This window comes from Carcharodon carcharias, chromosome 2 (genome assembly GCF_017639515.1).
Source record: "Carcharodon carcharias isolate sCarCar2 chromosome 2, sCarCar2.pri, whole genome shotgun sequence".
Lineage (NCBI taxonomy): Eukaryota > Metazoa > Chordata > Chondrichthyes > Lamniformes > Lamnidae > Carcharodon > Carcharodon carcharias.
Window position 1 is genome coordinate 115,641,468 of NC_054468.1, and position 24,262 is coordinate 115,665,729.

At 42.7% G+C, this 24,262-nt stretch overlaps 1 protein-coding gene across 2 annotated transcripts in view; it reads right to left on the bottom strand.

Moving 5' to 3' along the window:
• jag1b (jagged canonical Notch ligand 1b) overlaps positions 1-24,262 on the bottom strand; it is a 47,489-nt gene that overhangs the window by 13,859 nt on the left and 9,368 nt on the right. Inside the window, exons 3-18 of one of the 2 annotated variants that reach the window (XM_041174089.1) lie at positions 21,196-21,244; positions 16,279-16,533; positions 15,738-15,798; positions 10,334-10,464; positions 9,751-9,870; positions 7,950-8,063; positions 7,538-7,651; positions 6,482-6,595; positions 6,047-6,093; positions 5,173-5,346; positions 3,503-3,653; positions 2,537-2,701; positions 1,681-1,794; positions 700-813; positions 431-544; positions 205-321 (exon numbers count right to left, since the gene is read on the bottom strand). In XM_041174089.1, coding sequence (XP_041030023.1) covers positions 205-321; positions 431-544; positions 700-813; positions 1,681-1,794; positions 2,537-2,701; positions 3,503-3,653; positions 5,173-5,346; positions 6,047-6,093; positions 6,482-6,595; positions 7,538-7,651; positions 7,950-8,063; positions 9,751-9,870; positions 10,334-10,464; positions 15,738-15,798; positions 16,279-16,533; positions 21,196-21,244 — 1,954 coding nt within the window. The remainder of the gene's footprint in view (positions 1-204; positions 322-430; positions 545-699; positions 814-1,680; positions 1,795-2,536; positions 2,702-3,502; positions 3,654-5,172; positions 5,347-6,046; positions 6,094-6,481; positions 6,596-7,537; positions 7,652-7,949; positions 8,064-9,750; positions 9,871-10,333; positions 10,465-15,737; positions 15,799-16,278; positions 16,534-21,195; positions 21,245-24,262) is intronic. The other variant, XM_041174097.1, reaches the window with a different exon arrangement.

The following is a 24,262-nucleotide window of genomic DNA, read 5'->3' on the forward strand; positions in this document are numbered from 1 at the left end:
TTTCAGGATATTTTAATGATCTACGCACCCCACTATCATTTGCTTGGACAAAACTCACTGCGCTCAAAGTAATTTGCTGTGTGAAGCTTAATGAACTGCTTTGGTAATGGAAAAAAAACTGGCGAATTAAATTTTTGGCTGTAACTAGAGTAACAAATGCAGCCATCTTTTATAGTTGTGCTGATGCAGAATACTGGCACTTACTCTGCGAACACGTGACTCCTTCCCAGCCTTCTTTACAGACACAAGTGAAGGAATCCCCACTGACCACGCAGGTTCCACCATTCTGACAAGGATTCGGCAAACAGCTGCTATTTCGTGCTACAGGACAAGGGGAGAGAAAAACAAAAAAGGGTTACAGTCTTGGCCAACAGCACCATGAAAAAGAAATGGTTAAAAAAAAAAATTCTTAAATCATGCAATCACTTACCTATGTTGCAAGTGGCACCTTCCCAGCCAGCAGGGCACATACACTTAAACGTATCTCCTTCATCATAACACGTCCCGCCATTGTTGCATGTGGCTTCGTCGCATTGACTATCCCCTGCAAGGTAACACAAGTTTAACAGTTGCCCACAACAGGTGAAAGGTTCTGCTTTCTTGAGAGACAGATAGAGAGAGAGAGAGAGAGAGAGAGAGAGAGAGAGAACCATAATGAACTTAAACAGAACACTGAGGAAATAAGCTAAGAACGCTTACTAGAATGACACGTTTTGCCTTTCCAATCATTCTTGCATTCACAGTAGAAGTCATTCACCAGATCCTGACACTTGCCTCCATTCTGGCACGGGTTTAATGCGCAATCATTAATATCTGCAAAACAGAAACAAAGCCTAAACTTGACAGCTGCATGTCAAACTTGCACCGCATTAAGCTATGAGGTAGCATTATTTGACACCAAGCAGTGCCATTTCAAAAAAAAAACAAAGCGAACCTTCACACGTCTCCCCCACCCCACACCTTCCACCCAGCCGCACACCAACCCCCCCTCCTCCCCCACCACCATCACGTAACCCTCTAGACCTTTAAAACCCCGAGGTCTTGATGGTCCTCCAATTCTAACCTCTTGTCCATCCAGCTTCCTATTACTCCATCATCGGTGCTGTGCCTTCAGCTGCCCAGGCCCCAATCTCTGGAATTCCCTCTCTAAATCCCCCCCTCACATCCTTTTAGACATTCCCCTTTGACCAAAAGTGTTTGGTCATCTATCCTAATATCTCCTCGTATGGCTCCATGTTAAATTTTGTCCGATAGCACTCCTGTGATGTTTTACCACATTAAAGTCACTACATTAATGCAAGTCCTTGTTGAAATGCCAGCCTGGCAAATACGACATGTTATCTGCACATTTCTACCTGCTACACTTCTAACCTGAGGAGTAAACCCAATACTGAAGGCGTCTGGATGTGCACCTCAAGTGCTGTAACCTGTAGGGCTACAGACCCAATGCTGGAAAATGGGACTAAGCTGCATGGCTAGTTTCTCAGGCGGCCCAAACACGATGGGCCGAGTGGCCTCTGAGCCGTAAACCTCTACAATTTTACGAAGGGAATAAACAGGAATTGTTCGAGGTGTGAGGTGTGGAGATTTATTTACTGAACAGATTCGGTAAATAAAAATTCGACATCTTGCTCTGAACATTTGAGAGCTGCAAAGCAATTCGGAGGCTGCTCGACTTACTGATTTGGCAAAGGATCCCTTCCCATCCTTCACGACATATGCACTGATAGATGTTGACTCCGTCAATGCAGGTCCCACCATTTTTACAAGGATCGCTCTCACAGTCGTTAATGTCTGGAATGGGAAACGTAGAAGGTGATTTCAAGAAAGCAAAGTTCTCTTTTTCAATGCTTGCTATTCTTCAGCTGGGTGTAAGATTCTCAAGCTTCAAATTAACATTTTGATCAGCAACACTTAAATGAGCAGCAAGTTCCTGCTGATTTCAGATGTAAACTGATCTCAGAAAACAAGAGTACTGATAAAGACTATTAAATAGCCTGGATGCTTTAATCTCATGTTGAAACAAAGACCTCTGCTTCAAACAAACTAAAGAGAGAGAAAATTGATCCCAAGTTTTAAAATTGCACTCTGTTACTAAGTGTGGTCTCGCCACAAGTGAATTGTGTGTCAAGATCAGGGACAACTAGCTGATTATTCACAGATGCCACAGGGTCATAAGGGAAAATAAAAGTCTTGCTAGTCAAGGAAATATGAATAACCTACAGCACAGTCCAAGGTTCAGACAGAAGAGGTTCTGCTCATCTACTGCAAGAACAGTTAAGACCTGCAGCTCAACATTTAGAGGAGGATCTTAAGCTTTTAATTTGTGGAGGGGGGGAGAAGTGGATAAATGGGCGAGGGTAACTGAAGGCAGAGGGAGAGAAAGAAAAAGAGGGGAAGGTAAGAGAAAAAGGCAGGAGAGGGGGAACTGAAGAGGGAGGGGGGTGTGGAGCGAGAAGGAGAAGGAGAGGGAGAGAGAGAGGAGAAGGGGAGGTGGTACAGAGAGAGACAGACAGACAGACAATGTCATTCTTACTTTCATGACAGTAGGTACCAGTGAATCCCTCGTTGCAGTCACAGGTGAATTTTCCACCGGCCTGACTCTTGCACTTGCCATGAGGTCCACAAACATTTGAGGAGATGTACCGTATCCCAGCGGGCGTACTGTTGGACGCTACACCAACTGTGCAGCTGTCAATAACTGGGGGAAAAAAATACCAGGAAGCAAAATACTTTCTTAAATGGAATTTCTCAGACCCATGTCAATGAACTCATATGCAAACGATAACAGTGGGACATCCAGACGCATGTACAGTACCGATAATTTAAAATATTTTGTGGAATTTAAGAGCACAGTCCCAACTTTTGGATGACTGCCACTAGTCCACATCAAACGAGGATTTTTTGTTGCAAAAGGCAATGGAGAAAGTGAGTGAGGAACCACAAACGTAATGTTTTAGACGCATACAGAATGCAAAAAAAAAAAACATACGTTGCCTTGCCTGCGTAAAACTGCCTGCATTGTTTTCCAACTGAGATACGTACATTTTCTTGTAAATGTTAAAACATATCAGAACCAAGCTGAGGAATTACTATCACTCTGTGGTGGGTCTGACCTAACATTCTCCATCCACAGAACAGAATGAGAAATCCACGGAGCAATTATTAGGCGGAACACACACAGAGCTGGTTAATGGTTAAGCCTGGATCCGCTCCGTTGAAAATAATGCCCTTTCCTTTCTGCAAGGGACAGCAACTCCAGGCTCCCACAGCATTCTGAAAACATCGGAGCATACGCATCTTATTTACTGTTATGACAGGGTTTGGAATGATGACCCCAACTAGCCGTGCCATAAACCAATTAACTGAGCCAGAAAGGCAACGACTGCTGGAAGTAAGAGTGCTACCTGAGAGCTGGCATAACTTTACTTCGAATTTTGTTCCCCCCCACCACCACCATAGCACTCAGGATAACAAAAGCTGCTTGAAGCAAGTGGCGTACCTTCACAGGGAGTAGTTCGGCAATGGTCTTTCAAATGGGAACAATTTTTCCCTTCATAATCTTCTGGGCAGCTGCAGAAGTAATCATTGGCCAGATTAAAGCACTGCGCACCATTCCGACACGGGTTTGGTTCACAATAATCGATGTCCAGCTGTAAAATGTAAAAAGGGAAATAGTTTAAAGTTCTTCTACCCTACAGAGGATAGGTAACATTAGACACTCAAAAGAGAGGTCAACAGGACAAAGACAGCACAGTAAACCTTCAGCAATCTAAATCTACAGCTAGAGTCTAATCACCCTCCAGCTAGTGATGACCTATATTTCGTCTGCACTGCTGCTTCTGGGTGTCAACACTTTTCACTTCCAGGCCCCAAAAAAAGGCTGCGGTGGTTAAATGGACTGTTCCGTGACTTAGCTGGATAAAGGCAACTCAAAACTGAGCCTAACAGGCCACAAGGTCCCCAGTGTGATGTGATCCCAGGCTAGTTAATCTGCAGCTAGCAGTTTGGGCACTGCAATTAACCTTAGTGACCCTGGGTTGAAGCGGGGAGGGGAAGGAACAACACAAATCAGCCAGAGCTCCTTAACACCAAAAAAAAAATAAAAATCACTCTAGTGATAGGATGCACAAGGTGCTGTGCGATGACAGGATTGTCCGTTCATTCTTCTGTCAAACCCCTATGATGAAATTCTCGAGCCTGGGAGTCTCACTAATATAAGCACATGGGGTCCCAGCAGAAAGTATGCCCAAGGCTAGGGTGAAGATCAAAATAAAATTGGTTTTAAAAAAAAAAAATAGCACTTGCATTTCTATAGCACTTGCATTTCTATAGCACTGTTCATGGAGGGGATCAATGATTTCAAGAGGAAATAGATGGGTCACTGGAGGGGAATAAATTCTTGCAGGGCTATGGGGACAGAGCAAGTGAATGGGGCTGACTAGATTGCTTTACAGAGTATGGACTCGATGGGCTGACTGGTCTCCTTCTGTGCCATATTGACTATCACTTCAGGTTGTCCCAAAGCACTTTACAGCCAAGGGTATGCTTTTGAAGGGCAGTCACTTACTCTGTTAATTCACTCATGGGGTGCTGGCAAGGCAAACATTACGACCCATCCCAAATTGCCCATCCTCGCCTCCTTGAATGCAGCTGAGTGGTTGGTTCAGCCATTTCAGGGAGGGCAGTTAAAGAGGACACCACACCGTGGGTCTGGAGTCACGTCTAGGCCAAACCACGTAAGGATGGATTTTCTTCCCTAAAAGGCACTTTTGTAAACCAGGTGGGTTTTTAAATCACAATTCAGCCATTTTGTGGTCACCATTTACTGAGATTAACTTTTTAATCCAGATTTTTAACTAATTGGTCAAATTCCCCTGCCAAATGGTGGAATTTGAAGTCGTCTCTATATCTAGTAACCCGGGGCCTGGATTAACGTCCAGCAACAGTCACTATGCGGCTGTAACCCCGCATTGTCAAATGGGAGAGAGAGAAAAGGCCACTTTCCTTGACTACTGAAATTGTACACTGCTTTCAAATTTTCATTCGAAGCCACAGGCTAGTGTGCCGAAGGCCTTAAGTGGTTTTGAAAGACAGCAGTGCACACCAGTCAGACAGAGATCTTCTGTGGCAGCCTAGTTATCCAGAGTATGCATTACACCTGATGCTCACCTGACAGAGGTTTCCAGAAAAACCAGCGGGGCACAGACACTGGAATCCATTAACTTCATCCTGGCAGTGACCTCCATTGAGGCAGGGGCTGCTTTCACATTCATTGATGTCTTTCTCACAGTTATCACCAGCATAGCCAGGCACACAGGTACAGCGATAGTCATTAATCAAATCCTGAAAACGGGAAAAAAAAAATCAGTCGTCAGGCTAGCGCAAGCACATTTAACCCTTGAAATCGTTAGCCTTTACGACGGGGTAAAATAAAGTTAAAACAGCTAGTTGCAATTGACTCGGTGGTGGTATGCATGAGAGGTGCAAAACGCTTAAAGGATTTCTCTCAATTCTAACTTCAAACTGTGCATGCTCTCGGCCAAAGTGCAATTAGGTGCAGATGAGTTTTGCTTGCACTAAATACAAGTGTTTTAATAAATTTAAGCAAAACAGCTTAGATCATAAGAGGGGGAATAGGCCATTTGGCCCCTCGAGCCTGCTCCACCATTCAATATCATGGCAGGTTTAATTGTAGCCTCAACCCCACTTGCCTGCCCGCCCACCCTCCATAACCACCGACTCTCTTGCTGATCAAAAATCTGTCACCGGCTCAGCCTTGAATATATTCAACGACTCAGCTTCTCCAGCTCACTGGGGAGCAGAATTCTATATACTGACGACCCTCAGAAGAAATTCTGCCTCATCTCCATCTAAACGGGAGTCCCCTTATTTTTTAAAACCGCCTCTCCTGGTTCTAGGTCGCAACACAAGAGAAGACATCCACTCAGCGTCTCCCCTGTGGGAAAGCTTGAATGATATTTAACTGAATCTCTGCCATTTTTTGAGAAAAAAAACTTTTCACACAAAAAAAACAAAGACGCACCTTGCAAGTTCCTCCATTTTGGCATTGCCCGTGACAGTCATTAACATCTGTAAACGAAACAAAGTTTTGATAAGAATCTCAAAAGGACACTCTTGCTTCTACAGCATACAACTGTCATACTTTCTGCATGCTTTCAGGCAAGCTGATTAAGTTGCGTCTAGCTCCATGCCGGCGTTTGGAAATAGTTACTAACACTTCAGTTTTGGCTCGTTTCTTATGTTATCAAAAGCGGCTACATTATGTTCAATGACTGATAAAATTTATCATATTCATTCTGGTTCTTCAACTCCCTTTTTGAGAACTTGGCTCTCTGCAGATGTCTCCCTGCCTAGCAATACATGTTAGTACCATTCATTCTGAAGGCAGTTTTGAACTTCACAAACAGTACACTTCAGATCTATAAACAGCCATGCGCGCGCACACTAAAAGACTAACCTGAATCGCAATTTTTGCCACTCCACCCAGGCATACAATCACAGTAGTAGTCACCAATCAGGTTTCGACAGGAGTTTGCATTTGCGCAAGGTTTTCCCTCACATTCATTGGCATCTGTGATAAGAAAGGATTTTTTTTTTTAAAAAAAGGAAATCAAGGCACCAGGTGAACAAAGCTGTTTTGGACCACCGAGGGCTAATTCCCACCACCAAAACCACAGCCTGAGAGGGTGTTATAAGGCTTTGATCAGCTACCGGTGTTTTACTGTCAGTGATTCCAGATACAAGTCCCAGGGCTCTCACTCCAACCCAAGTTTGGCAACGCATCCATTCTCAGTGAAGTGCTTACAGAGTCCTGAAAGGAAAATGGTGACTGTAACCCAGGAGCTGGTCTTGCAGTGTACACGTGCCACCTTTTGCTTACTGGTAAGTCGGTAAGCATTCTAGGGGAACTCCAATCCACACCGTCCCAACACTGCACATGCAGGGAAGAAGGGAAATGGAGAAGGAAACTCACCTTGCACCTAAAAGGCAAGATGCAATTTAGACAGATTCATTGACAAGCCCACTTACGGACCAACAGCAAAAAAAGCAGGATTAAACAATAGTAATAAAAAAAGAGTTAATCAAGCATTTCCAAAGTCCAGAGAGACACTGCTTGCCCCCGTTGTAGTCAGGCAGCTTAAAAGGATTGCAGAAGGAATGCAGCCAGCCCCATTCTTTGAGAGATCATCCCCATTCTAAATCCAGCTGCAAGACTTCTTGGCTTGAGAGCGCTGACACGACCGAGAAAGGTGCAGTATCTTTCCCACAGGAAAGAAACAGTGCCACATGCTTCCCTTTCCAGAGATTTCCAGCACCCACTTCTCCCACCGCCTTTGCCTTTTGTTAGAAGTGTGTGATGCACCAGAAACCAACAATTTTCCCACCCCAATCTTTGAAAAAGACCCAAGAATGATAAACAAAAACTCGTTTATATATAAAAAGAGCAACTGCACATTAAAATAACCAGCTCACTACACTAAAAACTTTTAAATGTTTAGAAAAAGATTGTTACCTAACTGGCATGTTTTGCCAGTCCATTGTTGTGGGCAAACACATTTAAAGCCATCAACCATATCTTGGCAAGTGCCACCATGGGCACAGGGGTTCAGAGCACAGTCATCAATATCTATACAAATAAAAGAGTGACAAAAAAAATGATTTAGTGAAACACAAAACAAATTCTACAATTGCAGTAGAGTTTGACGTTCACTTAATTTGGTCAGCCGACCCCCGACCCCAGCATCTTCCTTCCAAATTCATTCACTTCGTCATGACGAGAGCATAAATATTTACACTGATTTCTACTGCAAAGTCAGAAAAAAATGGCCGGTGTCCTTTTTTTAAAAAATAAATAAATATAAACTTCTCCTGCTCGTGTGTCTGCCTTTTGCATACAGCAATATCAGAAACATCAGGATACTCACCAATGCTACAAGTCAGGCCAGTCCAACCAGGGGCACACAGGCACTCGAACCCCAAAGCAGTTTCAGAACAGCTTCCTCCATGATGACAGGGATCAGAGATGCAAGCATGCTCGGCTAGAGTGCAAAGAACAGACTGATAAGCAAACAAGCATTCTTTAATTCCTTAAAAATCATAACCTGTTCCGATCACGTGCATCCCATATTGCTCTCTTCCTCCGCCACCGTGCAGTCAGTATGAACATGCATTTTTCTTTTTGGTTTGTATACAGATCCCTTGTCCGTGATTTCACAGGGACAGGAATCATCTTTTATTCCAAGCCGACCTGAGCAATGCACCATGACTTAATCCAGAACAAGGGCTCCCAGCTGCCAGAATGGAGTCCTAAGTACTTGTTTCAAATTCTGAGAAATAAGTTTTTAATTTAAAAAAAACCCTATTCTAACTGCATCTGTAGACAGTTAAAGATCAAAATGGTGCAAAAGCTCGGCAATAACCAGCTCTGCATTGATAAAAATGGGCTAATCTTTGCACTCGAACTTGGGTGAACTGGCACAGGATGTTTAAACCTCTTAGAAACCAAATACCGCAGCAGGGCCTTAAAGATTTGATCTCAGCAAGTATTTGCAAGCCTACAACAAATTGGTAATAAAGCCATTAACAAAAATGATACGTCACAATGAGGGGTAGATAAATAGCTAGACAGAGGACAAATTCACTTCACTACAGGCCAGCAAACTTGGCAATTTGCTTTGTGCTTTCTTCCTAGAGTTCTCTTCAGGTTTCACGTTGAAAGTTTACAGAAAGGCAGGAGCATGACTTGAGAACTGCAGAGTCATACACGATATGACCAAAACATTTGGAACAGGGGTCTGAATTTTTCCCCTCCAAGTGTTGGCAATTTTTCAAGCTTCATAAATATTTAATCCTTAAAATGTGGCAACATGCTTTCAATTATTTTTCCCCCTTTCACAATGCTCTATTTCCCTTCCTGAAATCAGAACACAGTACAGTACAGGAGGCCATTCGACCCATCCAGTCGGCACCAGCTCGTGAACAGCAATCCAGTCAGATCGATTCCTCTGCATCCCCATATCTGTTTAACTTTTTCCTCCTTTCAAGCGATTATCCAATTCCCTTTTGAAAGCCGCTATTGAATCTACACCCACCACCCCATCAGGCAATGCATTCCGAATCGTGACCATTCATCACATAAAAAGGTTTCCCCCCTTGGTGCTTCTGCCCGAGGCCCTGTCTGCCTGCTTGGCTGGACGTACAAGATCTCATGGCACTATTTCAAAGAGCAGCAGGGGAGTTCTCCGGAGTCCTGGCCAATATTTATCCCTCAAATCAACTTCACAAAGAATATTATCTGGTCATTATCAGAATGCTGTTTGTGGGATCTTGCTGTCTGTAAACTGGCTGCCACATTACAACTGCGATTATACTTCAAAAGTACTTGTGAGACTTTCAGCACTGGGGAAGGCACTATATAAGGGCAAGTCTTTCTTTCAGAGACTGCTCTGGACTGTTGCAATGGTCTAGTTAGCTGGGTCAGAGAGACTCTGCGAGCGATTACAGACGCGCTTTGAGCATGATAAAGTCAGTTGAAATGCCAAACTCTCTGCCACAAGGAGTTGATACATAAATGCATTTGTGGGGAAGCTAGATGCGCACCTGGGGGAAGAGAGAAACAAATGGAAGGGTGTGTAGACCGAGTCACATGGAGAGGTGGGGGGGAAGTTCACGAGGAGCATTGAACGTGGCTTTGCAAGTCATCAAATGGTCATCCTTAACACTCACCTATTTCGCAGTTTTGCCCGGAATAGCCATCGGAGCAAGTACATTGGTACTTGTCAGGCCCGGTGTTGCTGCAGGTGCCACTGTTCAAACAAGGCTGATGCGTTCCGCAGTAATTCAAATCTGAAACAGCACGGATATGGAGGTGTCAAGTTAGAAGCTAACCCTGTTTACACTCGGCAGACACAAAAGGGGAAAAAAAAATTGTGGACACTGGAAACATTACAAGAAAATAAACCGGAAATGGAGAAAGACTGGTTTGTGGTGGAGCTCTGTAGTTGCTCCAAACAAACTTTCATTCTTAAGGTACTGACTTGTCCAGTGTACACTGAAGATAGTGTCGTTTAAAAATGACTCCCTGGTAATTAATCCAATGTTGCTTACTTTCAGAAAATAAAAACCTTCCCCCCCACCCCCACCAGAACCATCATGGGGTACAAAAGCAAATAAAAGACTTTTTAAAATCGACTAGATTTTACTCGTCCACAATATAATCGTAACACACTTAACGCACTAAATCCAAATTCTCCCATCTGCATTTCAGAACATTAGCAACTCACCAATGTATCTATGGAGCTTAGCTTACCTTTGTTACACAGCTGACCACCCCAGTTGGTTTCACAGAGACACTGCCATGGTTCAATGCAAGTACCATGGACACATCCCGGGTGAGGAATGCACTTATCACAGTACAACCCCTGCCAGCCATATTGGCACCTGTAAACATGCAAAACATTAATTATATTTTAAAATCACAAAGCCAAACAATCCTTCAATTTTTCTGCAGAACCAAGATTCAGAAAAGGTATTTTTTCTTTCTTCCCCCCCCTTTTTTTATTGATTTCTTATAAACAAACATTAAGGCAGAATTTCCACATTCTGAAGCCAACTTTTCACACAAAAGAGTAACTGTTCCGTGAGACACAGCATGGCTCTACCAAGTACAATCTCATCTTATTTTTGAACCCAGACTATAACTCGAGTCAGAAAGGGCGAGTGTGTGTCTGTTGTGTCAAATTCTTCCTTTTCGACAACATCAGACTCAGCTTCACCCCAAACCCCCCCACCCCACCCAACCGAATCAAGAGACTCGCTGTGAATAATGGACTGACAAATTTGAACATTCCAGTCATCTTGATTATTTTTTTTAATTAAAAAACAGCTCAACTATACCCATCCCAACTCTCACCAAAACCCCAACCAGACAAATAGCAAAATCCTCTCAATGCTCAGAAGTGACCGGTGTTCAGCCACTTCCTGTGACCTCCAAAGTGACTGCTGGAAAGCAATTTACTTCTAACGCTGATCAGTCCAACAGTTAAGGTTAAACGATCAGCCTGTTGTATTTTGGTAGCTGTCTTTCATTTCATTCCTCTGTTTTTTCCCATACATTGGCATTCGCTCCGTCCGTATTCTTTTCCCAGCGCACTGAGGGGGGTGTGGGGCTGGTGGGAAGAGTTCAAGTCGCTTCAAAACAACAGCACAGTTACAGCTAAATGCCCTGATACAAGTTTAACATTACAAGCCTCGATAGTAAAAGGCTGTTAAAGCTGCAGCAAGCACAGACTCAACAGTAAATCACGGGGAAGATCCACATCGCTGACTTATAGGGGTTACTTGCAAAGCAGCGAGAAAAACAAGTGCCATACAGACCAGGAATCTTTTAAGTTCCAATTAGATCACAGGCATCCAAGAGCAACTTTTGACACTCATGTTATTTCCCGAGGGATCATAACAGAAAATTAGCCTCCCAAATTGTCCATAATTTCACCCATTTAGACCAAACGTTACAAGGTACACTCCTCAACTGTCCTCAATTATGGTTTATGCCAGAGTTTGATTTGTTGGAGGGGTGGCAAGTGAAGGAGGAAGGCTAACTCTTAAATCAGAATGATTTTTAACAAAGTTGCCATAATGTTAATGTTAAAGGGCTTCTACCAAAAGCCTGTTAATTCTCTAGTGTTTTAGAAGCTAATCTAATGGGAAACAAGAGATCTGCAAATAGAGAGAGTTGACATCGAATCAAGGACTAAGTGGTGAGAAGGTAATTAACCCAAAGCTGCTAATAAATCATCAAAAATAAACCTGCCTACATGAGTTAAATAGGTACTTTGCTTTTCCCTTGGAAAACAACAGCTCCAAACAGCTCATTATAGGGATTAAGAAAATAAGTCCATCCATTAACTTTCAGTAGCAAACTTCTGCAAAAAAAATTCTAATTAAAGCAAACATGGGAGTGCAGACTTAAAATGAGCTGCAGGCTATTAAATGTTTACAGGCTCAAATTGTTAACTTCCATCCTGCTCCCCACCCCCAGTTTTACAGAGCCAGCTAAACATCTTTGGGAGGGAGTGTCAATTGTGGATAATATTAGAAATAAAAGATCATTTGCAATCTTTAAAAGGTCAGTGGCCCATATAATCTAGGACTAACTCTGCATTAATGAAAGTGACTTATTCATAATATGGAGGGGAGGAGGACAGGGAAAAGGGGGTGGGGGGCTATTGCTTCAAGCTACACTTTCACTACTCAATTCAGCGGCTACTTTAATGTCTCAAATAAAAACAAGGCAAGGGAAGGGAAGGGAATAAACTCTTCCGAAACGAAAATAACCCAGCATTAGGTATTAATCCAGAACAGGACAATTTCTTGTGGCAGGGCCTGTTTGTAATATACTTCTGCAAGTTCTCATGGGAAATTCTCAACAATTTCCACTGGGTTTGCACAGATGAGCAACCTTACCCTACCCCAGCAGAAGCGGAGCCGAAGTTAGCACAGCAGAGGCAGCAAACCACTCGAGCATGAACTAAGCATTTTTAATTATTACGTGGCTTTGCCAGTAATTGTATTAAAATGGAACCAGAAAGCAAACCTTTCAAGACACATGAGAAAGCTCCCCAGCCAGATCAGCATTAAAACGCTACACGCTTGCATCAATAAAAATAAAGACATTTCAGGCAACGCGCGGTTCTGTAATCCAAAAATTATTGAACCCGGGGCCTAGGTTTCTCTGAATGCCTTTGCTCTCCCTAACCTACAGATAGCAGGTCAGCCAGCTGTGCCATAAAATGACGGAGCCATTGTAAAAGACAACAAATGTGCAGTCGAGAGCTGCACAGCTATGCAAATTAACTGTGGGAATACTGCACCTTAAGTAAATAATCAGCAGTGCATGCCCAGACAATGAGTGGGAGGTGAGCTGGTTTGGTGGCGGGGGTGGGGGTGGGGGGGGAAAGAAAAATTGGGAGGCCCAGAACCTAGAAACAAAGCTGGCTGTACTGGTTCAATTGCTGTAATCCCTGCTCGGCACGTTTATTCTGATGACAACAGCACAAATTTATACCCAGCCACTCCCAACACAGATCCCAACATCTGCTCACGTCAGTCTCACCAACAAGAGTTTTGACTTGATCCCGACAGCAATTAGCAGAATTAACAAGAGGTGAATTTAAAGATTTAATTTAGGCACAAATCTGATCAGTTAACCTTTAGATTAAAAAAAGGCTGCCTTGCACACATTAACCATACTTGCACATCAGAAGAGGCAGGTATAATCCTCAATATTGCACCCCTGGAGAATGGGAGTCTCGTGGGGGGAATATTTAAATGGACGTTGTCTCTTTTTAAGCAATTTATACAACCACACATCATTACATTTTTGGGTAATGGTTAAGTGAAATGTTTTATCCTACTCCCAGCAATCACTCCTCTCCCAGCTTGTCCTCTCCTCCATCTCGCCAACCCAAGTCTTTTACGATGACTAATGTTACACACAAAAATAAATTCTACCTCCCCACTTCCTAAACTTAACCTACAACGCACCGTCAAATCTGCAAATAAGCGGCTACACCCGAAAAAAGGGGAAGCATTTGAATTTTGTTTGCTTTCACCAATGGCTACCGAGATTCCACCATTGACCTCCCAACAACTCGGGTACAGCAAAGAGCAGAGGCAGTGGCAGCTTTGACTAATCCCATTTTAAAAGAATGCTTCGCTTCAGCTTATAAAATTGGTGTTCATGCACTGGACTTGGGGGGTGGGGAAGAAAAGAGATAGAGAGAGAGAGAGAGAGAGAGAGAGAGAGAGTGGGGGAGGGGTCTCTCTGGGGAAACAAAGGAAAATGGAAGGCAGAACAAGGAGAGAGCAGAGACATGGAACCAAATTTAACTGGCTTACAGTTGAAGAACAATTGCAGGCGAACACCATGTCCAGTGCAAACATAGCATCAGCTCAAAGTCAAGTGGCAGCAGTCCATGGTCACAGCCTCCCTCAATCAGGAACTCAAACCACTGGGATACCCTGGAATTGGTTTATTTCTGCGTGGTCACTTCCATAAATGAGAAATTTTGGCAGATTGCTCTAAAACCATCGAATTGCACGAAACAGTTTTTAAAAAAATATATAAAGTCTCAATTTAATCCTTCAAGTATCACAAAGCTCAGTGTCACAGGCAAACTTGTCAGCAGCAATGCTCCCTATTTGGTGAAACAGAATTAAAATGTCAAATCTTTACACTTGGACCCATCAGGCTTGGGCGTGAATCCTTTGAAGCTTGTTCTTTTTCCTGTTTCACGATACAGGATCAGCCATGATGGGCTGAACAGCCACATTACATGTTGTATCATTCTATACAGGTCACATCTTCCATATAGAAATTGGACCCCGGGAAGCAGAAGAGCCACAAATTTCAAAATTAATATAGGGTGGGGAGTTAAATTCAGAATTGTTCCCCAGAGTTAAATACATGTTAATAAAAGTTAAAATATTAGATGCAAGAGTGTTAATTATATACTCTGCTGTCGAGGCTTAGGGACAGACATAGAAATTATCTCTTTTGGTTCTGTACATTCCCACGTTTGAGTACCGATTTGGTTTTTGTTAGAAAGAACTGGTACTGCAACTTTCATATTGTCAAGATGTCACAAAGATTTTTACTGCCAATAAGCTATTTTTGAAATGCAGTCACTGATATTTTCTGAGTAAACACCAGCAGCCAATTCACTTAAAACAAGATCCTTGCTTAGATAGTGAATAGTTGTTGTTGCTGGTTTGGGAACAAATGCTGGTAAGAATGCCAGGAGAACTTAGTACTATTTAAATAAAGGTGCAGTGAAATGGTGAGATTTGTGAACTGAAGCCCTGAAGTGGGGCATGGACCCACAACTTTCTGACTAGAGGGTGCAGCATTACTGAGCCAAGTGTTACAGCAACAAAAATATTATTCTTGGCATTTCATTAATGTCACATTAACATTGCTTTCAATATGGTGCCTTAACAGCAAAGTCAGGAAGCCTGAAAGTGTGGGGCCTAGCAGCGCATGGGAGACTACAGGCAGAAACCTCTCTCAAGGAGCCCAGCAAGATCAGTAAAAGGTTTACATCTTCTGAACCGAGACTGAAGCCACCATATTAAAAGACAGCTGTGAGTCAGTGGATGGTGCTCTCACCTCAAGTATCAAAAGAGATCACGTGTTCAAGTCCCACTCCAGAGACTTGAACCCAAAAGTCTAGGCCGACAGTCCAGTGCTGTACTGAGTGCTGTCTCTTGGATGAGGCTTTAAACTGGAGGCCCCACTTGCCCACTCAGGTGGATGCAAAAAAAAAAAATCCCATTGCACTATTTCGAAGAACAGGGAAGTTATCACAGGCACCCTGGCTAATATTTATCCCTCAGTCAACATCACACACACAAAAAAAAAGCCTCTGGTCATTATCCATTTGTGGGAGCTTGCTGTGCAAAAATTAGCTGCCATGTTTCCTACGTTACAATAGTGATTACATTTCATTGGGACACTGAGATGCGCCCGTGGTTGTGAAAGGTGCTAAAGAAATGCAAGTCTTTCTTTTCAAAGGTGCAAAGAGTTTCACACGTTGACAGGTGTTCCGGGTTTCCACTCCAGCATTGCTTTTTCCAATATTACTGTTTACGCCCATTCACGCTCAAATTTACAGAAAATGACTGGTGCTTTCAGGAGGGGCTAGCGTGTTTACCTGCAATCCCCAGGCACTTTGCAGGAGCCATGCTCAGGGCTGCAACCCTGGCGACAGATCGCTGGAAAGGAAGAGGAGAGTATTAGAATTCAACCAGTTAAAATAAAACAACTCCTGCAAACAAACCAAATCATTCACCTGGATATGATTTGAACCCCCCCCGCCTCCTCTCCTCCAGCAGTATTGTAAACTCTCAAGCCAACATATAGCCTGCTTCAAAACCATAAATGAGACTTAAAGCTTAAAAATAACACTAACAATACTTTATACACACAACGGATAATCAGATCTGAAATAGCTGAAGAATACAATTTCAACAACTCACGAACACGGCAGCTTGAAGGATTTTTTGGGGCTCTTTATAATGAATGCAATCTTCTTTTTCTGAGCTACATTAAATAACTAGGCTGGTGTCCAGAAAGATCACAGATTAAATTTCTCCCATGCAACGTCACCCTTCTGAGTTTAATACTCAGACATTTCAAAATTAAATCAACGAGTCAATCGCTGCCACAGGTCACATTGAAAAAAAAAGACTAACCTTTGTTACAGTCATGTCCCATCCAGCCCTCCAAACAGGTCTTGTTGCCATTGTGATCACAGGTATAGTGTCCAAAAAAGTCATCCCTGGGTCTGCAAAACTTGTTACACCCAAAGCCGTAGTAGTGCTCATCACACATCACCCTAATCTGATATTCAAAGTGGGCGACTGCACCATTGTGCCGCAGGGTTTGCCACTGGTGGCTGGGGTTGATCATCCCAGAATAGACAGCCTTCTCTATAGTGTCGCCTGGACCTATAGTTAAAACAAAATAGATTCAACATCGTATTGGCGAGAATGCTTTGAAGACAGTTCATCAGCTAACCCAACTCTTCAAACTTGCCCCAATTCTCAGGCAATGTGGCCATGGCACAACCATTGTCCAAATAAATGATGCCTCCTCCTATTCTTGCCCCTTGCTTTTCTGAATCCCTAGCAAGAACATGACCAATGCACGTAACAGGCTGCTGCAGAGAATGCTGATGTCTGTACCCTTGTACCAGTAATGGCGCGGACACAATGGGCCAAATGGCCTCCTGTGCTGTGCCATGAGTGTCTACATTATTTTGAAAGAGAGAGATGTCAAAGCTTTTCATCTGGCACTCATCAGGACACTTCACAAGAATACCAATGCAAGTGGGAAAACAATCTATACTGTATGTGAAGAGAGAGGCTGATTGGAATCAGAGTCCACTTGCTAACCAATGCATGATGGGTGGCAAGCCAAAAAGCTTAGACATGCCTCTTTTTTCAGCTATACTCAAGTTCTGTGCTATCCAGTGACTATCTGTCGACATTATTTACAAAGCGTTCAGTGCTACAGCTCCTTGCAGCTGTTAAAAATGCAAATGTCGGTACGTATCCTGTTCCCCACACCGAGAAAGCCAACATTTGACATTCTGATACTAAAGTGATCATTTAGTGTTTGACCAGACTTGCTTAAATTAATACCAAGTTTAATGCTGGGTGACACATATGCTCTACCCTACACCGGATTGGCAGCAATAACATATCTGCAAACACTGGAAATTACACTTCTCCTGCACAGCAGACTTCTTGCCTTCTTAAGAAAAGGTTTCACAGTGTGATCAGAATCTGTATGGTACATTGGCTCTGCGATGTTATCTATTATTAGCTGTCATTTCTGGCTTCAAAAACAATCTTGGAACAGCGTCTCTTAATTATGCCACCAAAATAATATTTCACATCAAGCTGGCACATGAGAGTGCCGTGTGGCATTTGACAGTGCCTTTCCAGTCCAACAACGGCCCGAATTAACGCTTCCTTTAAACCTGCTGCTGGCAGCACTTGGCTGGAGAGTGAAGATTTATCATAAAACATCCAGAATACCTGCACAGAGTTAGCAAAGGATGATACCATGGAACTGTACTTCCCTAATCCAATTCAACTGTGGCAGAAATCAACCCAACCTCTAGTGTGTTGGAGAGGTCACACAGCAAAGTAAACTATTTACCATCCCAGCAGATGACACACAAAAGAGCCAAATTACAAAGCAGTTGCTTGAATATTGCTGGAGAGAGACATGTTGCACTCATCAGGACCAACACACGAATGTCAAATTTCAAACAATCACAGCAATATACAGGGATCAGTCTTCTGCAAAAGGAATATGTTCAAGCCTTGTACTTTTTTAAAAAAAATTACCTGGGAGCTTGAGGAGCCTATATTTAGTTCCCTGCTGCTTTCCAGATGGCAACAGGTCAGCCAATCAAAGCTAACTTACCAACCAATCGGCACACTTTCTCCTGTAGTATAAATTGTCGGATAGTTTGAAATTTGGCATTCTTGCATTTGCCCTAAGAGTAGGTTGAAAAGCTTCAGCAACAAGGATGAAATGTTACCGTATTAAATGTAAATTACTAATGCTATGGGAAATTTTAACCAGAGTCTTAGTGACTTTTAACTTTAAGAGGATTTATTTCAGTGCAGGAAGTGAAGCAACTGCGAGATGGCAGTTTACATACTGTATTAACGAAGCAACACGAGCAGTTACATTGGATAAATGGGAGCGTCTGTTTTACAAAGTACGTGGCAACTCCCAATTTTAATTTCTAGAATGCTTTTTCAATGCAGATAAGCATTACTGTAGTTCTGGCACTTTTAAAGGTGTTAAACAAACTCTTGCGTCAGACCCATAAAGTTAGCGGGCCTAGTTCAATTGGAACCAATTAAAACCAAATAGGATGACCATGGCGAACTAGAAGCCTAACTTTCCTTCTCCAGCAGTTTTGGGGCACTAATAACTGGGAGGTCATTATTCAAACGAACAATCGTTACCTACCAAAATGGCAGTCATCTATTATAGTCTACAACTAAAAATTTCACCCAACTAGCTTCCTCACAGCGAATAAACTGACACACTCCCTCGCTCACAGGTCCGAATGCTGCAAGCCATATATATTATGCATCTTCACTACATTCCCATGACACTTAGTTAAAACAATTCCTGATAACGTCAACCCTCAAAACAACCATAAACCAACAGATTAAAACATACATGATCACCCAGGCAAACCACATAAAATATTAACCCTTGGGTTCCCCCCGACCCCCCAACCAAACAGCTTTGCAGAATAAAAGAACAAAGTATTCATTTCCAAATGAGCATAAACAGAATCATAGGGTGTGGCAAGCAAGTTATTTCCTAATCCTACAATTAAGAACAATCGTACATTCCAAAGATACCCACCTGCTTACAAATGTAATAAGGAACTTTATTTGGCCCAAGGTATTGTAAGTAGAGAAAAAATTAAAAAGTACAGCTGTCAAAATAAAAAAAGTGGATTTCCTGTGAATTGACTATGCATTTTGTGCAATAAATTTAGAAATGGATACCTTTGTGCTTGTTCTAAAGAAACCATTAGTTAACTGCAAAAGATAATGGAGAAAATATAGATGTGCGCTGCTAAGGCATAAACTGCAGGAATGTGCAGCACTAGCCCATTCTTTTTGTACACCTTCAATACAAAGAGAAAGTTTAAAAGCCCAGACCCACCATTTATATAAACTTGATCTTGTTAAGGCCTTTTTTCTTGGCACCCGGCAACTAAGTTTATAGAATCGTGACACATCCACTCGAAATCACTTCCCAGCCCATCAAACAGATTCCATCGATACACCAATTTGGCTGGCACAGCAACGTGACCAACTGGGCTTACCACCAACCCACAGCTGTGGTAACAGCTCACCAGCATTCAATCTCCACAACCAGCAAAAGGATTCATGCAAATACTAAACCTCATCTCTGGCTTTTAAACTGGGCCTGATATTGGACCACCTCAAGTTTGCAGAACTATAACAGCACAAACTAGTGATGCAGGTGAACTTGGTTTACCTCTCTGCCATTACTACAAAAAAAAAATCAGACCCGCAGAATCAAATCTATTTTCCCAAGTGCAAAAATATCAACCCTTGTTCGACCAGGTGTAGCAGGAATAGATTAGTTCCCTTTCCACCAACAGCTACCAATTTACACGTTGTGTCATGCAATATCTGCTTAGATTAATGGACAAACAGTACAAAAATCAAACAATTTTAACAAAAGATTCATGGCAGAGAAGTATTATTGCACCTCCAGTGAGTGGATGATTTGCCCCTGCAAAACTTCAGGACTTAAACGGAGACGGAATAGCAAACCTCCAGCTTTTATAATTCCCGTCATATCTGGAGTTGGCTGGATTGGAGAAGCTGGGATCATTTCTCCTTAGAGAAGGCTGACAGATGTGCCTAATCATGAAGGGGGAGGGGGGATCCGATGGAGTAAGTAGGGAGAAATTGTTCCTGTTGGCGGAGGTCACCAATTCAAGGCGATTGGCAAAAATCAGCAAAAATTTTAGCAGCAAGTGGATAGGATCTGGATGCACTGCCCGAGAGCGTGGTGGAGGCAGGTTCAATCGCAGCTTCCACGGATATGCACCTGAAGGGAGAACATTTGCTGGGCTACGCAAGGTTAAGTGGGGCTAGCTGAGCTGCCCTTGGAGAGAACTGGCCTGAATACAATGGGCCAAATAGCCTCCTCCCTCCTGTGCTGTAATCACTCTACGATTCAGTAGCTCCCCATATAAATATAGTGCTGAGCTGTCCTTCCAAGTCCGAATTTAACATGGGGCCACAGCACTGGAGAAACTGAGGACAATTCAACAACCTGCAGTTAAAAATGCTCATGTTTACCCAGTTTCTCTGCATCTACTTCAGGTAGATTGATTTATTTCAATTTGTATGTATTTTTAAAAATATATGCACTTCGGAGAATCCAGAACTAAACTGGGCCAAGAGTTGATGTGGACAGTTGAGAATTTTGCCATTGCTTGAGGGAATGCACGCCTCACATATATTACAGGTTTATGATATACAGTTGTGCATATTACTGCTGCTCAAGGCCACTTGGGTCTGCACGACCCAAACACCTGCCGTCACCCATCAACTGTATGAAACCATTCTCATCGCCAAGTAAGGCATGTTGCTCCCTGCTTGCTGCCCCCTCCCCCGCAGCCCACCTGTCAGCGCACAAACAGTGGGAATGGGCTGAGCTGGAGGGAAGGGCGGGGGCAAATGCCCACAGCTAGGCTGTACCATGTCTTCCAGGTTAATAACGTGGGATAAAGTGTCAGAACAAGGCCAGAAGAGAGACATTGAGATTTACTGGGGTGGTAAGAGGAAGGGGGTGTGGAAGAGAAAGAGAGAGAGGAGAAAAATCAAAACATTAGCTAACAATTGGGTAACAAGCTGTAGCACAAATCTCTCCTCCAAAACAGCTCAAGAGATCCGAAACTGCCGGGCCACAGGCTCTCCCACTTCCTTCTTGGTTAAGTTAAAACGATATGACGTAACACTGAGCAGTTCACTGCTATTTATACTGCTCACAAATCTGTAACCCAAGTGGACTGGAACACTTACTGGTGTCATTATTGTAGTCACAGGCTTCCACAATCAAAGTGTACGACCTCTGCAAGACAAAAATGAAAATGCAGGCATTAAAATCAAGGAGCATAAAGCAACATTCTTTTAAAAAGGCACCCATCCAACAAAAGAGATACCTGCATTACCCTGATATTTATCTACTTTGCTGAGTCAAGCAAACAAGGATTAAATATCTAGCACAATGTTTTTGAGGTAGGCAGAATTTTTTTTAATAAAATTAAAATTGTACTGGCCTTTAAATGAATACATCACCCTGTATAAATCAGAAGTGCAAAGGATAGATACCATTACATTCCCCCACCCTCGCACCCCACACCCCCTACAAGTTAACTTGATCTTACAGTTCCAGCTCTCTTCCTTCCCTCCAAATATTTTACATCTACCAAGATTTAAAACTTAAGAAGCTGTCAATTTCTGTAGCACAATGGATGTCAAGAGTGCTTTTTATCCCCTCCCCTTGCTGCTGTTGTAAGTGAAGAACATTGAGGTGGAAGAGTTAAACCGAGCAATACAATCCCAGGGGTTTACTTCATTTCAACACCCCTTTTCAAAATGCTTTGTCTGTCTTAGGCCATCACTGCTCCCACAAGTATCAAGTGTCGGAAGGCAGATCTTATGAATCTCAGCAGAAGAAAAGGAACATTTTCCTGTCTGCACAACAAAAGCTGGTGCAAAAAAAAAAAACCCATCCTGGGACAAAACACACCTACTCGCCACTTCTACAGCCAGCATACTGGAATTCTTATAACACTAACCGCATTGAAGGGTAATATTAGATAATATGCAGTCTTGCCAGATTACTAAAGCACTCCTTCAAATTTTATTAAAAAGCAACATATTTTATAACAGCAACCAGTTGTATCGACCTTAATTCCATACTGCAGTTTATGTAAAAGAAACTGATTCAGGATAATCCATACTCTGGTTTCACAAGGGTCAGCAGCTTTCAAGAACTTTATTTCCCCCATTTAAAAGGAACTGCTTTAGCTTCCTAAGTAACAATGATCTAAATAACTACAAATGGTCAAAGCGCTGACACCAATAGTCTAAAACAACAATACCTCAACCTCTACAGTGAATGCAATATCCGAGTTTTAACATTGTACAAACAAGGCGTGATAGACAATATTTTTTGGACTCAGACTTAATTATGTGTCATATTCAGAGCCAAGAGAAACTGAAGTTTCACTCACTGATAACTGTGGGAAAAAACCTTGAACATGACCAAGCCCAGACAAGTACCTCACGCCTCAATTTAAAGACTCCCAACCTGCAATTTCAAAAAAAAAAAAATCACTTGTCAGATGATACGATTGCCCAATTGCAACCAAAGGTCTGATTAAGCATGGGAAGCAATCTGAAATCAGAGGGCTGCTTTCAAAGCATAGTAACAAAAACTCTGGATCAATTAAAACCCCGAAAGTAAACTCCTCAAAAGCTAACGCGTGCGTGACTTGGCATTCCAGTTTGCCAATACGAATATTGGCAAGGGGCGCAGATTATGAAGCTGGGCATCAGGGAGAAAACAATGGCTAAGTGTTAACATGTGCTCCATCCGAAATCACAGAATTCAACAGCGCATAACTTGCATTTATATAGCACCTTTGGTGAAGTAAAATGCCCCAAATGCCTCTCAGGGCTGCAATCAAAAACAGACACATAAGGAAATATACAGGCAATTGACTAAATGCTTGATTGAAGATTTGGTCTTAAAGCAGCATCATATTGGGGGGGGGTGGGGGAGAGGAGAAGAAAGAGAGGTGCAGGGTGGGTATTCCAGAACTTAGCACCTAGGCAGCTGACAAAACAGCCGATGGCGGAGGATGCGCAAGAGGCCAGAACTGGAAGAGCACAAAGCTCTGAGGTTGTAGGGCTGGAGGTGGTGACAGATGAGGAGGGGAGGGGACAGGGCCACAGAAGAATCCGAAAGCAAGGGTGAGAATTTTAAAACCGAGTCACAGTACATTTGTGGGCGCAGGGGTGACAGGTGAAAAGAGCTTGCTGTGAATTAAGAATACAGGAAGCAGAGTTTGGATGAGCTCAAGTTGACAGAAGGTAGATAGCAGCAGGCCACATGCAAGTACATTGGAATAGTCAAGTCTAGAGCTAACAAGGACATGGAGAAGGATTTCACCAGAGAAGCTGAGTCCAGTTGGTTAATACTACAGAAGTGGAAACAGGCAGTCTTGGTGGTGCTGTGAATGTAGGGATGAAAACTCGAGGTCAATGGGCAACATCAAGTTTGTGAACCAGGAAGAGGATGGAGTCACTGACTAGGACCAAAGATAAAATGAACCAATTAGTTAAAAAAATCTGACGTGGCTTTATCAGGTGTATGAGTATTGTGGACTGCTGCCACAAAGAATAAGGTTTCACCAGGCTTGGTCCACAATGTGTGTTGAGGAGCTAGTACATCTTAAAAAGGCAAAACAATTAAGTCACGATGTTTCTGGACTCAGTTGGGTGGTGGAGGGGCGTAAGAAAGAGAGAATAGAAAGACACCAAACACTATCTAGTAATCCATGCTGGAAAGTGCACAGGCACACAAGAATCAGCTGAAATCCTGAGCAGACTCAACTGTAAAGATCCCTACTGTCACAAGCGTCAGTTCAACACAGGCAACACTCATCATCTTGGGGCTTTTGACTGAAAAACAAGCTACTTGACAGAAGCTGGCAGGTGCTAACTAACCTGGCATCACATCTTCCACTAGTTCCAGGAAAGGACAATGGGAATTTTCAAATAAATTAAAGTCACCGACCCACCCATAATAATAGTAGAACAGCTTTGCTTTGATTTCAAAATCACCTTACAGGAGTGAGGAGGCTAAGAAAAACATAGTTACAGCTTCCAGGTTAGATTGCGAGGTAGAAGAATACAAAGTTGCTGGGCCAAGTCCAAACATGGTTCAATGCGGATAAACTAACTTGGTCATACTTTAATAGTCAATATTAAAACACACACACAGACTTGTCCCATTAAAAGTTTCCCCTGATGATTCACTGTCAGGTTATCAGTACTGGATAGATATCAGGATGCCGTT